The sequence below is a fragment of the Harpia harpyja genome, chromosome 22, assembly GCF_026419915.1.
Source record: "Harpia harpyja isolate bHarHar1 chromosome 22, bHarHar1 primary haplotype, whole genome shotgun sequence".
Lineage (NCBI taxonomy): Eukaryota > Metazoa > Chordata > Aves > Accipitriformes > Accipitridae > Harpia > Harpia harpyja.
Genome location: NC_068961.1, coordinates 21,357,582 through 21,375,305, shown reverse-complemented (window position 1 = coordinate 21,375,305; position 17,724 = coordinate 21,357,582). Strand labels below are relative to the sequence as shown.

Sequence of the window (17,724 nt, the reverse complement as noted above, 5' to 3'; positions counted from 1 at the left end):
ATACTCAAGGGAGAGAAATAGATTCCTTGAGTAAGGAATTCATACAGGTGGGTTGGTTTAGCTTCTGAAGGTGCCTCTCACCACTGGTGATAGAGGGAGCTTGCATAACTCCAGTGTGTGTTAAAGCTAGAGCACATGAATGTCACTGAGAAGTTATGTTGCCAAAAGTGATCAGCTGGAAGGAGAAAACAGCTTTGGGAAAAAAAGTCTGGAAAGACTCTGACAAACTCAGTCTGCTTACGTTAGGAATGGTGTCAAAATCCATGTTATACTACAGGAACATGCATGCTAAGGTAGGTCTTGACAGCATACCACAGTGTATGTAGGGACACTCAAGTCACCTCTGAAAAGATCAAATGTGCTAGTACACTGCTCATCGAGGAGTAATTTGTGTTACATTTTAGACAAGTGCTATGCTTATGGCTGTTCTGCTTCTGATATCCGGCCTTACTCACTGAGAGTTGTGTTGCGCTGGGTCAGCATAATTTGTTGTGATCATATTATCAGGATACTATCCACTTTCACAGCCTTCCTTTATTTCTTCAAAACTACTTAGCTTTCCTGCTAACTAATTATGTTTTATGGAATATGCTGCACACATTTCCCAAAATTCAGACAAACTGCCAAAGTATATTGCATGCTAATATTAGATTGCTTACACTACACTAGATGGCACTGTCTCTCTCTCTCAATATATGTACACAACAGCAGTTATTGGAACGATTCATGAGGAGGTCAGGGCAGACCTGTGTTTCCTGCAAAATCCTACTTTTCACCCAACTCCACCGCTTAGGTTGCTCAGCCAGAAGGTCATGTGTCCTGCTGAGTTCATATGGTGGGCAAACACAGACACAGAACCCATTTCTGACAGCTCGCTCTTCCTCTCATAGCTCAACCACACTGCTTCCTAGTTTATTTTGCTAAGCATAGTTCCTTAATTTTATCATATCACTGGTCTGGTCTGTTTTTAAACAGAACTATTACACAACCACACTGATCATCACATGCTTTTTGATCACATGCCTCACAGGACACATAGCGTTTGGCAAGGCATTACTTACAGGTACCCCCGGAAGGCCATCAAGTCCAGGTAAGCCTCTGTCACCCTTGAAACCTGATTGTCCTGGAAAACCTTATCAGAGACACAAAAATACAATTCTGTTTATTACATGCTTTTACAAATAGTTCATTGTATGTGAATTCTTTGTGATCCTTCTCAAAGTGTCTCATTCCATCCCCAGTTATATCAACATAATCCTGCTAAAGTCAGCAAAGTTGTCTGGATTCATGTGCTCATGTACTATATGTGTCCGCATTCATAAACTCAGAAGTTGATGATTCATTTGACTTAGGAATGAGTTCACCTTACTATTTAGACCTATCATACAACCCACCACAGTCTTGAAACTATCTAAACCGTATTCATTTTTCTTAACAGCCACTAGAACAAACATCCGGTACAATATCACTGTTTGCATGTGGCACTTCTCTCATATGGTAGCAGAAAAATAACTGGGTTTTTCGGCCTCATCATTTAATGCTAGGATTGGGAAGATATATATATGGGCCACTGCCAAGCCTGGGCACATACGGCAAATGCTTCCCACATTATTTTTCACTTTCACAATCTTCTGTGAAAATATTTGGGCCACAGTTTGCAAAGACCCTCCGCTGTGGACAATTTCTGCTTCCTTGGTAATTCTTGTTGATTGCATCAGAAATTTGGAATCAGGCCAAAAATAGGAATATTGCATCCTCCTTTCATTAGTTTCACAAACAATTTGATTAGTGGGACAAAAAGTAATTTTATCATATATGCTGCATGTTTATATTTTAGCCTACATAGTTAATTCTCAGGTAGTTAATGAGTTTTTACCTGCTGGACCTGGTGGCCCCTGTGGTCCTGGAAGTCCAGGAGGTCCTACTTTATCACATAAGGCACAGGATTCACCTTTGTCACCTGAAAAAAACCCCCAGCAGAAGTAACGAATAACAATGAAAAGATTTAAGACAACTGCAAGCAGGTGGATTCAGGGGCAAATGTCAATTTAATACACTTCATATTGAAAGAATAAAAATAAATGTGCTACTTCTAATTACATGCTTCAAAGAGAATTTATCAGCAAACTGATATTCAAAATTCTTTAAAATTTTTAAAGGAATGGCATGAAAATCAACTTAAGTCTTATCCTAGGGATAATATTTAACAGAACAGTTAAAAGGGACCAGGCTGAAGAGGATCAAAAAGAAGAAAAGAAATATACACTGGGTATAGAAGAAATAAAAAGATTAAAGCAGAAAAAGGAGAATCTCTATAGTCACTGCAATTCTGCAGTTTTAGAAAAGCAGTGAGCAGAATGAGATTAGGAAGGATCAACCATCATGTAAATGACTGCAGCTCATTTTTTTATATGTCCATTTATTCAATGCTGCTAAAACACACGGTTGACAGTCCTATTTATAGGTGTTACACTTTTAGCTTCAATTATACTCATGGCAATGATTCATAAACCATTTCCACTCCCAACTCATCTGCCCCTCTCTAATTCTTCATCTCAGAATTCACATCTTAAATTGCCATGAACAGCTCAATTTACACTTAATGGGGCTATCCTCAACCCCTTTCTTTCTTCTCAGCTCCTCTTTCAGCCCTGCACCATCCCTTATCACTTTCCAGCAATGTGTAGGCTAAGTGAAATGTAAGTGAAGTTCGTGTCACACAACTCAATACCCAATATCCTTCTTTTACTCACCAGAGATTCAAGAAACATCTTCCATGTCCATGAACTGTTTGTTTAACTAACTTTAAGTACACTTTTCCTGGATCCAGCCTAACTTGCTCAGCCTCTTTACATAGCCAAGCTCCAGAGTACAGAGCACTACAAAGCAATCGCTTTAAAATAGTATTACCTTTCTCTCCCATCTCTCCTGGAAATCCATCTCTTCCTGGAAGTCCAGGACTACCTGGTGCACCAGGTTCTCCTTGCTGGCATTGATCAATTCCATCTGCAATGGAAATGCAACAAAGAATATTGTTTGACAAGTGCAAGTTTCCATTATAGGGATGCATTTATGATGCATCAATCAGATCAATATATCTATGAATAGCTATATCTATCTAGGAATGTATCTATTCCATATATACTGCTTAAGAAACCCTGAGAATTACAGAGAAAAGACAGGCTCTGCCGTAATAAGGTTACAAACAACTTTCACATAAAATCTATTTGTATTTTAAGCTTTGGTTAAGAAAGGTGCTCTGGGTGAAAAATTGGTGGTTTGACCCTGAAGAGAATGGAGAATATTGACGTCCTGAAGAAATTAAGTAGAGTTTTTTTACCCTGACTTTTGTTTCCAATGTTTTAGGAAACTTTCTAGGTCAAGAGCAGCTTGTTAACATCTATTTAACTTCTTCACACTGATCAAGCTTCCTGAAAACAAGAAACTTCATATGTTAGGAACTGAAATAGGTAACAAATGAGAATATTTAGCAGGCTTGATATGAGAATACAAATTGTGCTTGTTCTGACCCAATACTATATGACATCATTTTGGCCAAAGCCAGTAGTCAAAACGTTAATGTGAAGTTTGGCAAACAACAGTAAAATGAAAACAAATTGTCTCCCATTATGCACTTGAAGAAAGCTAAAGAAGTATCTGGGGAAGGAGCAGAATTAAGCAGGGACAGAAACATGTTGTATGAAAAACAGGAATTGCTCTTATTTTTACGGCAAGGTAAGATTTGGCTATTTAATTCCATGTTCTAGGTGCTGGATTTTGTACTGCTTCATCGGCAAACACAGCAACAACTAGGCATCTATCACCTATAGCAAAAGTCTTCCTTCAACAGAAGAGTTAAAACATCAGTGGTAAGGAGCTGTTAAGCATGGACCACTTCCATATGCACTTTTTTCATTGCTTCATTGCAGAGCAAAACCAAAACATTTTTCTCTTTAAAAATGCTTTATCAGAATCTAATTACACACAGCTGTATAATGTTGTTATCATTACAACCAATATTATTATGTATTTGTCACATCATTACTAGCTTTTCATTTATGTCTATGAAGCATGTGTTGACCCCATTCTGTAAGATAATTTCTTTTTACAATAAAAACTTTTGGCAGACTAGTATCTCAGTCTGCAGTGCTTACACCTGTTCAATCTGTTACATCGATTGGTACTGTGGACTTGTAAATCGTGATATTGAACAGCTACCTTTTATGCTAAGACCAATATTAGTATCTGTTATTTTTTTAATTGAAAATCTACAAATATCTCTAGGTTGGCACATTAGGACACAGAGGAAACTAATATGTATTAAGATCAATTATTTGGTTATGTTGTAACAGTCCACAATGAACTTTTGAAGAAATTTTAAAAACATTTATTTAGCAAAGAATCCTTGTCCCAGTAAGGAAACAAGAGGGTTGCTGCATCACAGAACAGCTTTTACTTGGTCCCTTAACAACTCAGATATGTTTCTTCCACAATGTAGATGCATTCTGATTATAGCTTTTATAATCTTGTCTCTTTTTTCTTTTTTATGTGCATGCAATGTACATTATTGTGAAAAGCAACCGAGTGCTTTACCTACCTGTTTTGCCTGGAGGACCTGGTGGGCCCGGCAACCCTGGGGAACCTGGGAAACCATCTCTTCCAGGGGGTCCGGGTAAAGAGAATCCCGGAGAACCCTTTTCACCTTTTTCACCTCTCTCTCCAGGGACACCAGGTGATCCTACCCTGTCTGGAAGTGGTCGACCTTTGGACAGAGTAAAACATACATGAAAAAAGTGACAAGTGAAAAGACAGTAACATTATCAACACATTAGCTTCCATTAGGTTTCAGAGAGAAATGGAGAAATGTTAGTCCAAAATAAAAAAGGGACTGTATTTTTAGTATTGGTGATTTATACAAAACTGAGGTTATATACTCACTACAGCTCAGAGTAACTCACTTCGGTTAGGTCCCTAGACAAACACACTTAATCTGTACTAAGTGCCTTTCTGAGATTTAGTGGAATCAACTTTTGCTGGGTAGTAAATAGTGGCGACACAGCAGTTAGTTTAGCTATTACACTTAGAAACTATTACACACTTCCTTATTTCATAATAAACCAAATCTTAAACACAACTAGAAAGGGACAGCGTGTCTAAGAACTTCAGTAAATAAATATTCAACAATGCTAGCACATTTCAGGAATGCTAAAACCAAATCCATTTGTCAGAATAATAAGCAAACAACAGCCAATAAAGGGAAGCAGTTAAACAGCTAGAAAAAAACCTACTTAAGATATCCTTTTAGGTATTTGCACAGTCACACAGGTCTTCATACTTCAGTGAGTTATTTCAGTTCACAACTAATCACTAGACTTGATCGCTAAACCATTTTGAGCCTTCTGCAACATTGCAGTAACAATGAAAGTCACACAAATCTCAATTTCTGTAGGGTGATGACAGACTAAGAGCTACCATTCTTCTTGTCTTGTCAGACACAGAATTCTTTAGGGACTATTACAGCCTGCAGTATATAGTATCTCATCCCTAAACTGTGAAAAATTTCCTGGAAACTATCTGACCCTGGCTTACATTAATTTCATGTTTAGCTCACTGTCAAGATGGAAAATCCAAGCAAAGGAGGTAATAGTAGTATCACTGCAGGATGTGCTAGAGTCAGGTTTCCACACATGATTTGCTTAATTTTTAAAAAGCAAGTATCGTGGTTTAGTTCAAACACATGTACGTTCACATATATACATAATAGCAGTGTTGTCATAGATATGAAGATGTTAAGACTATGAAAAAGGCAACATTTGCAGGCAAAAGAAATAACTTTTATTAGATCAAGTTACAGTCAAGAAAAAGCAGGAAGCCTTCAGGAATGACTTTGATCTAATAAATGTTATTATTTCTCCCTGCAAATCTTGTTTTATTATATTTATGCAAACACATATAGAGCTGAAGTGAGAGCAAAACAAATTATCTACATGTGAGTATACATACATAGGTACATATGCACATACCCATGCATGTATTCACATTTTACAACTCTTCTTGCCCAATGGAGCCGTACTCTCTGGGCTATCTCTGATGACCTGTGCACACTACTTCTTCAATTTAAGCAGAAAGTTATCAGGGCTCTACACAAAGAGCAAGGCTGGATCACATCAGAGACAGGAGAAAAGCAATCTACAGGAAGGGTCTAGGGGGATGATTAGACCCCTGGCCAGGTCACTGCCTGGGTGTTCCATAAGTCAGGCAGTAACTGGCAGCAGCTTAAGGAGAACATCTCTCAGGACTCTTCACCCAAGAAGAACACAGGGAAAATGTGAACAAAATCAGTGGCCATAATAAATTCATACCTGGAGGTCCTGGCATTCCTTGTATACCAGGGAAACCTTTAGAAAGAGAGGTTTTCAATTAGACAATGAAGTCAGCAATGCCAACGTCAGTGAACATTTAGCACATATTATTTAAGTACACGTTACAAGCTAGTATGCCCTGAATCAAAGGTTAAGTTAAATAATCTATAGATATCTGCAAACAATACATATAGGGAAAAGGCCCTGCTGTGTGCCATCTTTTCCACTGATCTTTCTTCAATAGGGTAAGGTCTGTAATGGGGAAAATGGGAAAGGGAATGCTTGATTTTCTCTGTTTACTGAAGAATTTCATAAATTATGCAAGCCAATTTTAAGATTAAAATTTAGCTACTGACTTTTTTAAAGGAGTCTCAAGATTCTCTGCATTATTACCCTCTTTATGCTTGTATTGATCTCCATCTTTCTTAAATAATCTCACTGGATTACTTAACTGCCATCAAAACAGATCCCAGTTTATCCTCCTCCAGTCTATAACTGAAAGGCAGTCTTATTTATGATGAGAAGAAGCATCCTACAAACTACAACAAAATGTAATAACCTGAAAGCAATTAAATACATAACTGGAACATTTCACTGTCATATAATGAGTTCCTGAGCTCACAGATAGTGCAATTTTAATTTCCTTTAATAAGAAAACTAAAAGCATGACTCAATCAAAAAGACAAGACAAAATACATACCTTTTTCACCTTTTTGACCTTTCAGTCCAGGCAAACCTGAAACTCCAGGCTCTCCTTTTTCACCAAAGGTATCTACTGGTCCAGGATCTATAACCTGAATTACAGGACAAAGACTAGGACACTAGAAACACACAACTGTGCCCTCATTTGTATCTCCCCCATCTTGACCTGATGGTACAGAGGCCATTTTGTTTTGTAATAAGAATTTTGAGCAGTTTTGGTTATACTTGCTATTTCAGCAATACACAACAACTGCTGTGAGAGGGTTGTAGCTGCTGAGGAATTATCAGAGAAAATAAATACTTCCTACTCTACCAAAATTCCTTCATATCAGTAGTAGGATTAAGTGGAGAGCTTTATAGCACCTTTTTGAACAAGAATGATGCCAAGAAACCTCAGCATGGTCTAAGCACTGACCCATTAGGTTTGTACTACATTTAATTTTAATATATTCTGTTCGGGCAATTTCTGCTAACACTGATCTGAGCTTGACATATAGGATACTAACATTTACAATACAATATTCAGGAAGTATGCACAATTTTTCAAATCAAATTAGCAGGTGTTGAGAATTTTCCCCCATGTTGGGGAAGGAGCACCATCAATGATCTATTTGTTGCTGACTAGTCCCATTTTTTATTTCAAGTGTTAAAAAAAATTACAGACTGTAAAGCTGACAGACTTACTCTTTTAAACTCTCTTGGATACTTTGTATTGATTAACAATGCCTATAATTTTCATAGTCCAAAACATCTGAAATTCATATTCTGAGAGCTCCTTTCCCAAATTTCAAACATAATTAAAAGAACTGTATCCAACTTTTGTTTCCGTTAAGAAAAAATGAGAACATGACTGATTAGAATGAGATCAGAACATGCGTAGTCTCTCTTTTTTTCCTCATTGTTTGAGCAGTTTGACTTTCACGAATTTTGTATTTTCGTTTAAGTTTAAAATAAAACACAAATTTATTTTACTTACTCTTCCTGGAGGTCCTGGAAAACCTCGTTCACCTTTGTCACCCTAAATCAAAATACAATTTACATTTTAAATCCAGATCAGATTTTCTTCCCCACAAAATAGGACTTCCTTAGCAAATGAACACTTTGATACGGATTCATACAACTTTCAAATGGCAAGTACCTGGACCATTATAATAAGCAGTAAGTAGTTAGTTTGTGGGTCTGTACTGCTTTACACTATGTAAAAAGAAACTGGAATTTTTAGGAAAGTACATTTGTACATATGCTGGCTGGGCAAAGAGCTTGTGAAAATAAAGCCTGCATTAATCAATTCATATAAGAGATCTAAACCAGGGATACCTAAGCTACCTTAATTTTGACTTTTCCTAGTCTCTGAGTGATGACTTTACGATTTAGTAACTTTCATTCAATACTGCTTTATGTGCACTGATTGCTTTAATACACATCTATGAACACGCCATACAAGCTCTTAACGCCTCATTCTGTGTGATGGGAAGCAAAGGCTGCTACTACGCACCTTCGTACCAGGCTCCCCGGGTCGTCCTGGAATCCCAAACCCACCAGGCAAACCCTGTGTGTAGAAGACAGCAAAACCAGAAAAAACAAATATAGTTGCATCTTAGTCCTGCCAGCATTAAAGTTTCAAATTTTCAAACCAGTCACTAATTCACTGAAAGCAACAACTTTAAGTGAACAATTCAGAAGGCTAGAAAATGTCAACCTTTTACAATGCACAGACAGTTCTTTGTTTGGAATGCAAGAAACAGTACTGGAAATTCAGTAAAATACATACGGGTTCTCCTTTTGGTCCTGGTTCACCATCTTTTCCAGGCTTTCCCTGTAAAACACCAAGTTCCACTCTGCTTAAACAGATGGCCACATACATGCAATTTCCAAATACAGTGGGTGAAACACTAGAACAAAACAATCACTATTGTAACGCAATAATCGAAGTGTGCTAACACAGCTAACAGTGCCGACGGTACAAAGCAGGCAAATTGTGAATGCCTAGTGCTTATGTTACTCAACATCCCACAAGCTGCAGAATTAAATAAAATCCTGCAAATCTGTTCCCAGATCCAGGAATAACATACGGATTTCCCAGTCAAGGAGGCTTCAGGACAAAATATATCAACAGCACAGGAAACTGGAACCAGACCCAGAAACTTTTCCCTTCATAGCAATCCCTTTCTATATATATACTCTCCAGCCTCACAAAACCTTTATTCGTAAACACTCGGTAGCCCAGTTTCAGCAGAAGGCTTGGAGCATGGCCCTGTATCAGATCGCGTGATAATCTAGTGGTAAAAAACACTTCCCCTAAATTGAAAGCTGTAATTTCAAATCACAAGGCGGATGATAACCTAGAATCCAAAAGTCCCTCCTCCAGAGCAAAATGATTCACTATTAGACCACTGTGTTAGCCTACAGAGGGGATTAGAGTCCTTGGAGGTAATCAACAGGTACATGGTAAATGACCTAGATGCACTAACCTACTTTTCAGCATTCCCTTCGTCTTCCTATGGACTATGAAGGGACCGGCACGTAGGCTTGTAGCCTAATCCACTGGCTTTTAGTTGGTGTCACAGTACTTAGATTGGATGCATATCATAAACAATATGAATATGTCCCATAAACCCAAGAAAATGTATATACTTAATACACAAAGTAACAGTACATGCAATTCAGTCTAAAATATAATCCCATCAGTTTAGGTCAAAAAATTCCATCTAAAACAATGCAATTGAAGGATAAAAATGATACAGTAAACATGAACAGGCCATCAACACCGAAGTGTGCAGCTATGGTGTCTTACAAAGAAGGGTTACAAGTAATTTCTAATGATTAATTAAAAATATGATCTGTAAAGTCAGGAGAGTCTTCAAATATGCACTGTGATTGGAATTAATCATATGGTTTCATTCCATGAAATGAAAATATCAGATCTTAACATCTGTTCATCTTTCCAACTTTATCTTAATTTCAGAAGTAGCTATGATTTCCTTCAACAGCAACAATTATACATAAAATATCTCAGAAACTTTGTTCAGGGAACTCTGCAGAAAAGGAAAGCTATATTTTTGAACAATTCAAAGATGCTCTGGTTTCCTCAGCAAGTTCTAGGCCAACATTTTTCCATTCTTCCAGCTTTCAAGCCCTCATTTACTGTAAGAGTAAAAATACATACGTGATAGCAAAGATAATCCTATCACATATCTTTACTGAAAGGATGACAGAACATTTGACCTTCAAGTACAGTAGAGAGGGAGATTTTCTCTTTTCCAGACTGAAGTACAATTCAATGCCTATAGATGTGCTGGGTCTTTTCCTAACAGTTTACGAAGACACACAATTTGAGAAACAATACTTTAGATACATTTGCATGTAGAAAATGTATGGTTTTGCTACCAGCTCAGCTATGAAAGATATAGCATGACTCATGCAGAAGTTGTATGGATGAGACTACAATATAGGTCAGACTAGGCAAATGTAACAGACCTTATGGCCTCAAGCATCTACAGTCAGGCTACAAACCAGCAAGCGAACGTATCTCAGTCATCTAAATTTTTTGCTCCATTCGTCATCTTTGTAAGAAACAGTACCTTTAGGCTAAGCAGGATTATTTTGTAGATTGCACCTAAGAGTATTTGAAATAAATTCAACACGTTCTTTTTTCCATTTAGCTAAAGTAATTCTTACATTGTGATTTGTTTTGCTTTACTTTTCTTTCTGTTCTGGAATGACTTAATCTTGCTTCAGCTGGGATCAATGGGAGCCTTGCCTTTGCCTTTAGCACTGCAAGCTACTGTTGGGTGTCTTTAGTTATCTGAAAGCTTGTTACATACTAATATTACTGTATGTTATTACTTCCTTGTCTTGTACACCTGTCCTACAGCAAAACTTGCTTGTTTGAAATATACCAAATTTGCATGGTTACTAAGTTTAATTAACTTATGGAAACAATACAATGACTGTAATTATGGTATTGATAAAGTTAAGCATACTTACACGTGGACCAGGCTTTCCAGGTTCACCCTTTTCTCCTTTGAAACCTGAACCCGGCAGTCCCTGGAAAATAAATACACACCAGATTAAAAATACTGCCAAATTCTAAAGTAAATTTGCTTTTATCAAATAGCTATAAAGATATTCAGGGCCATTATCAGATTCTTCACAATTATTATTATAGTAAAAAAAAATAAATCTACACAATACTTACTGGGGCTCCCTGTTCACCCTTTTCACCTGGATCACCCTAATGAAATTATAAAAAAAATGTAGATTAGGAACCAAAATCTTAACCATTATTCATTTAGGTTGTAAATCATTTAATTCTTCATGTCAGCAAAAGCACATTTAACCCTGTTCTCCACTTCAAGAACTATGCCTAATAGTATGGTGTGCAAGAAGTTAGATAAACACAAAATGTGAATCCATTAAGCTAGCTTTAGACTGCCTAATTCAATAACTGAAAAATTCATTAGCACTCAGATTCCATGAATGTGATTCTGTATATGAAAAGTATAAGCTACTTAATACAAATTTTTAGAATATTTGGTGTTTACAGGACTATGCTTATCAATCCTCCTTCCTCAGAAAGTGCTCTGCTGTATGTGTTACTTATTTATACCACTATTTATGCATTTATCATATATCTTTCAGAGAAACTTCTAGAAAGACAATAAAAATTCATTCATGACGTAAAACAGGGAGAAATTTTTGAAAAATTGGCTGTAGCGGACTTAATACTTTCTTTTTCCTGTTTTACTTTTGTTTCCTAATTCCTATTGATCGTATTTTAATGAAGAGTACAACAAGATTAAATGTTTAAGGTCTCACCTTTTCTCCCCTTATGATTTCACTCCCTTTTTCCTTCATATGTGGTGCTGGTCCTGGGGGGCCTGGGGGGCCCCTTACCCCTTGTTCTCCCTGTCAACACCAAATCCGAGACAGTCCATTGAAAACAGTACTGACACTGAGAACGAACATAACTAAGACCAATAACGTTAAAGAGAACTACCACTCACTGTTAAAAATATAGCTAAATGTTTTTTTTAAATTCTTATTTCAGCAAAATCAGTCAGAGGAAGGGTTACATACACAGTTATAGGAGACACAACTGTGTAATGGGTGACAGCCAGAGGCTGCCCTGAAGAAAGATCTCTGAATGTCCTGTTGGGGTGAAGATTGATTAATACCGAGTATTGTAATGGTACAAAAGATTTTAGTGCCTCCTTTAGGAGGAAGGATGAGGAGAAAAGAGGTCAGGTGCAGAAAGTTGATGCCTAAAGGAAAACGTTAGTCAAAGCTTATAGTGTTCCATCAGCTTTGCAACTGTCCGTAAAGGCCAACTTCAAGATGGTAACTGGATCATACTTTTTTAGTATGTATGTGTCCATAGCAGGGTCAGAACCTCATCTCCTTATATAATGCAAAAGCACTATCTTTTACAGTAAAACACCTCCAAAAAGGCTTGATACATTTCTGTCAAGCAGCAATGCATAGCAATACCATTAATTTTTTGCTGAAGACAAACCTGAGGAGTCCAAGAAATCTCCACATACTTCTATGACCAACATTTTTCAAGAAATTTTATGATAACAAGTTAATTTCAACAACATGCCACGTCACAAAAAATTCTATCCATTAGGAATAGTGTGGCTCAAAATACATAAATAAGGTGGTAGATACCCCCCCCCCAACACTCAAAAAGGCTTCTGTCAATGACACTCATGAGAAGCCTCTGGAGAAGGGCTCAAGACACACTATCAATTTACCAAATAACCCATGACTGCATGCATTTCTTAGCTCCTGAAAACACAACATAAGGCACTTTAGCCAAGACCTCTCAGTGGGAGAGGTAACAGATTAAACCTAACGTGTTTTACCTCCCATTTGATGCTGGTTAAGAGAATAAATGGGATCCCGGAGCACATCTTTTGGCTTAGTCTCATTCAAAAGTAAACCAGTCTGTGTGCTCTGAAAACTGCTCCTGGTTGAGTTGAAACACAGTAAAAGGGGACAACTGAAAAAACTGCTTCAAAAGTATACACTTCCAAACCAAACTAAGGCAGACAGGCCCTCAAGAGTCCTACCACCATTAATTCTGATCATTCTGAACAGCACATTACATCTCATTCCTCAGAACTAAATCTATTTCAAATAAATCTCATGATGAGTCCTAATATACAGAGTAAACGTTTCCAGATCTGCCTACTGCAAACTAAAGTAGTTGGTACTTGTCACAGCTGGAAAACAGAATGACGACCTAAATTAATGTCAGGTATAACATCATCATGAACAAAGTCTGTAACGGTTCATGACTTTTGTTCATTTATGTGTAAATTACAGATCTACTCAAGTCTTCCAAAAATTACAATGCTGATTTTCTCCATTGATTGATTCCAACAGTTTACTTATTTAAAACAAACTATAAAGAATATTTCTGACAGTTGTTCTCTGGGAGTTTTCAAGAGACTTACCTTTTCACCTTTGGGACCCTGAAAGCCCAAGCCCATGTAGCCCTGAAAATATAAATTACACATACTTAGTCAATATTTATCAGCAGGGCATTACATGCATACATACACACATATGAAGGTATTTTGTACGTGGCAAAAGTTAAGAGAGGATATAAGGACAGAATACGTCTTTTAAATGTACGTGTGAAATAAATAAATAATTATGTCCTAACCCTCCCTGTTTTTTTAAGTCCTGCGTCACAGCAATTTGTGAAAAAAATGGATAGAATGAAATTTACCAGATAATTTAATGTTAGTGTGCTCTTTTTTCAACATTTTAGTGAAAATTTTGACATTTTAGATGAGTTCAAATAATCATAGAATGTTGTAATTACTACTGATTTGATCAAGTGAGATAACAGATCTAAACAAATTTGAAAAAAATCTAAAAAATGTATTAAAAATCTTTCTTTATGATGCCCATTAAGACATAAAAATAGATCCCAAAATGTAAAAACCCCAATCCTTTAGGACCATTAGTTTCCAGATTTTATCTTGTGTGCCAAATAAATAAACAAATACACCTAATCTTTATAATAAAAAGAGTCTTACCTTCTCGCCTGGGAGTCCTGGTGGCCCTGGGGGACCCTACAAGACAGTATATTTTAGCATATATAAGTATATAGTACACTAGATGGAAAAATGCCTTATTCTATAAAGATAGCAAAAATGCAAATCTGCCATTAAACCAAGATGTAAAGTCTTTTTCTGCTACTGTGCATAACTCACAACTTAGAATAAATAATAAAACCAAACAGAATCTGTCTAAGATATCTCATCAGACCTTGTTTTGCAGTTAAGAGTGTTGGACCTAATCAGCATCTAGACAAGAGACAATTAAAAAGAAAATCTATGGTACTGCACTGTAAAATAACTTTATTGCTGACTTTTTTTTTTTTTTGCAGTTTTGCGTGCTAAATATTAGTCCTCACCTTTCTTTTATTAAAATTGTTCCTTTTCAAACCAGCAAGGGCAAATGCTGACTAAACTGTACTACCATTTTCCTTTACATCACTTTCAGTTTTCTTCAGAAGGGTAAGAAATCTCACACAGCTCATTAATAGCCAGATACACTGTGTGGACTTTTACCAGATGGATATAACTGATCCCTGCTAGTGTTACCTGCATCCAATACAGGAAGAGAAGATATTAGGTATCTGTTAGACCTCTCAAAATGTCAAATAGCTGAAATGTGTTCAGCATTTGGCAATTACCATAATAACAGACAGTTGATACCCCACTTTCCACAGTACTACTTACTGTGGCTGCTATAAGAACCTCAGCAAACATTTTGATTCAGATTTTGATTTGCCTGCTAGGCTTGTGCTTTATTTTCTATGAATTAAGTGGGGGAAGAGGGGAAAGGAGGAATAACTATTGCAACCCCTCCCACACAAAAAAACCCTCCAAGCCTGCAAGAAGAGAAGAGGACTGTAGGAGCAGCTGCTATTAAAAACCGATGTTATGTAGTCATTCCTGCCTTGGTAGAGTCCAGGAGGCTAAACATGAAGCCTGGAACCACAGGTTGTCTTTCCCAAATCCCAACAAACACCGGCTATACACACCTTGTAGAACTTTCCTACAATAAAGCTTTGTAAGTAAAGTGCAAATCACCATGAGAGGAAACTTACTGGATCTCCTGGAGGCCCTTGTGGACCCATTGGTCCCTGAAACCCTGGAGTTCCAGGTGGACCCTATGAAAAATTAAAATGGCATAATTAAAAAGTGATATTTATTTGGTAATTTCATGATACTGATATAAATTTAATTGAAGCTCACTGCTATTCAAATATCATTTAGACTTACAGGTAGTCCAGGTTGGCCAGGAAAGCCTTTATCACCTTTTAGCACACTAGGAGGTAAAAGACCAATCACTTCACCTGGATCTCCCTATAATAAGAAAAGAAAAAGAAGAATACTCGAACATGCATTCAAATACATTCAAAACCACTTATATTGAGATGAGAGGAAAGTTGGAGCTATGCAAAGTTTGGACTCATTTGGTAAGCTGACTTAAAAAAAGTCACCTTACTCCTTTTAATTCAGCTGAAACATAGCAGGAGATATCAAAAGTTAAGACCTTAATTGCCAAATGTCCTTTAAAGCCACCTGGAGAGACTCCAGTACCAAATTTTCCTTCATACTCTTATTTTCTATACTTAATGGGTAATCAGAAAGATTTTCCCACCAAATCTATCACTACTACAGTGTCACCACACAACTGGAGCATCTGACCTGGCTGCTGAGAAAAGTGGTAACCTCACAATCTCTTTTCCAGGCTGAGATCTTCAGTCTTACACCTAATTTTGACATAAAAGCCATTTATGGCATCCTTTTTCTTAAAAAAAGGAATCCACTTTGTCTTACTTTAGAAAACCATTCTGATCGTTATCCACTTCTTTATGTCCCTTTTTTCTTGATAGCAAAAGATCCCATTTTTCCTGCATTTTTGTACAAAGTTGCAATATGGTAAGTGACTTTATTTCAGGAGTTGTGTACCTCTGCATACATGCCTAGGGAAGAAACATTTGAGTCCTTGAGTGTTTATAGACTAAGTCAGTTCTTCCCATGTGAGAGAAAGAGAAAAGGGCATTTTGCAATTTAGGTAGTCATGTCATTACAAAACTGAGACTACATTTAGGCTTACATTTAGCTTACAGTTCCAAATTATATCTGTTCATTTAAAAGAGCAAAAGCTCTCTGTTGGCATTCAATATTTCATTCTCCGGTTCACAAAACGCACTCAGATACCTAGTTAGTTAGTTCAATTTTTTTCTTTATGAAAACTGTTTAGTATGGGTTGGATGCTTCTCATATTGTGGGCTATATGACCTTCTTCCACAAACATTATCTATGTGAAACTATTTAGATAATTGAAATGTCAATATCAAAACAAATGTTTGAACCATAAAACCTATCTAAATCTTTATACACAATTGGGTGGCCACCATACTGTTTATACATAATTAATGGTATGTACTACTTTTTTCTGTTGTAATCCATGTAATACTTACACTTTTAAGACCTGCATGGAACAACACGTATGTTCAATTTTTATTGAGTGGAGGTCACCCCACTGTCTTTATTTAGTGGGACTGCAGAACAGAGTACAAAGTGAAACATGGCGGTACATTTTTTCAGTCCTCAAGTCAGGACTGGTAGTCTTAGAGGGTGTAGAGTTCACCCTAATTCTTGTTGTTAGAAGCAGGATATGAACACACTCAGAGTAAAATGTACCTTCATTCCAGGAGGTCCTGGGGGTCCCTGTGAAAAAAGACATATTTGATGTTATTGTTCCTCAGTATTGTATATTTTACATCTTATACTCTATATCATTTCATAGAGTTATATTTGCATTTCAAGAATCAGGGTTGAAACAAGTGAATCAAGCATGAAAGAATCTACTTACTATGCTCCCAGTCAGTCCTGGTAAACCTGGGGGACCTACTGGACCTCTTTCACCCTAAGGGGAACAGAGAAATTGGTTTTGTTTAGGGAACATATGCTTGAGGGATGTTTTTATTTCAACACAGAGATGCTGTTATAAACATATGTAAATGTCACCTTTGTGCCATTACATCCTGGAATGCCAGGTGGACCAGGAGGGCCATCTTGTCCAGGAATGCCCTACATGGAAAGAAAGTAAAGTAATTAGCAATATTAGCAATAAACCAGGTCAGATGTCATGATTAAAACTTTGATGTTCTTTGTAAAAACACATATACTTCATACATACAGGAAGGCCTGGGTTTCCTGGGAAGCCTGATGCTCCTGGGGGGCCCTGCAATTGATAAAAACATAAACTGATATGACAAACCCACAAAACAGGAACGACAAGCTGCAGCCCAAGTCACATCTCCAGTGGTGACAGTCAAAAAATAAGTAACAGTTTCTTTTAAACTTCCTTGACAAAATAGCTCTAATCTTCAAAACCTCTCAAACATGGCACCTTAGTAATTGATAACTGAAAGCAACTTTTTATATTTCTTTAACTTTTTAGGTAGGAATATGGATTTCCTTCAACAGGAACTGGACCAGAGCCTTATGTACAGGTAAAAAGGAATGCAGAGGTGCTGTCTTCTCACAACCATCATTCCCAAAATGAAATTTACTGTAAGCACCTCTTCATAGCAGAAGAGAATGTTAATGCACTGTAAAGA

The 17,724-nt window shown here is 37.0% G+C and overlaps 1 protein-coding gene across 2 annotated transcripts in view; it reads right to left on the bottom strand.

The window, feature by feature from the left end:
* COL4A1 (collagen type IV alpha 1 chain) overlaps window positions 1–17,724 on the bottom strand; it is a 127,773-nt gene that overhangs the window by 36,071 nt on the left and 73,978 nt on the right. For both annotated transcript variants that reach the window (XM_052773594.1, XM_052773595.1), the window contains exons 5-24: window positions 17,301–17,345; window positions 17,129–17,191; window positions 16,974–17,027; window positions 16,802–16,828; window positions 15,371–15,454; window positions 15,196–15,258; window positions 14,117–14,152; window positions 13,526–13,567; window positions 11,883–11,972; window positions 11,263–11,298; window positions 11,052–11,111; window positions 8,836–8,880; window positions 8,560–8,613; window positions 8,041–8,082; window positions 7,063–7,156; window positions 6,363–6,398; window positions 4,598–4,762; window positions 2,911–3,006; window positions 1,877–1,960; window positions 1,062–1,132 (exon numbers count right to left, since the gene is read on the bottom strand). In XM_052773594.1, the coding sequence (XP_052629554.1) occupies window positions 1,062–1,132; window positions 1,877–1,960; window positions 2,911–3,006; window positions 4,598–4,762; window positions 6,363–6,398; window positions 7,063–7,156; window positions 8,041–8,082; window positions 8,560–8,613; window positions 8,836–8,880; window positions 11,052–11,111; window positions 11,263–11,298; window positions 11,883–11,972; window positions 13,526–13,567; window positions 14,117–14,152; window positions 15,196–15,258; window positions 15,371–15,454; window positions 16,802–16,828; window positions 16,974–17,027; window positions 17,129–17,191; window positions 17,301–17,345 (1,287 nt within the window). The remainder of the gene's footprint in view (window positions 1–1,061; window positions 1,133–1,876; window positions 1,961–2,910; window positions 3,007–4,597; window positions 4,763–6,362; window positions 6,399–7,062; window positions 7,157–8,040; window positions 8,083–8,559; window positions 8,614–8,835; window positions 8,881–11,051; window positions 11,112–11,262; window positions 11,299–11,882; window positions 11,973–13,525; window positions 13,568–14,116; window positions 14,153–15,195; window positions 15,259–15,370; window positions 15,455–16,801; window positions 16,829–16,973; window positions 17,028–17,128; window positions 17,192–17,300; window positions 17,346–17,724) is intronic.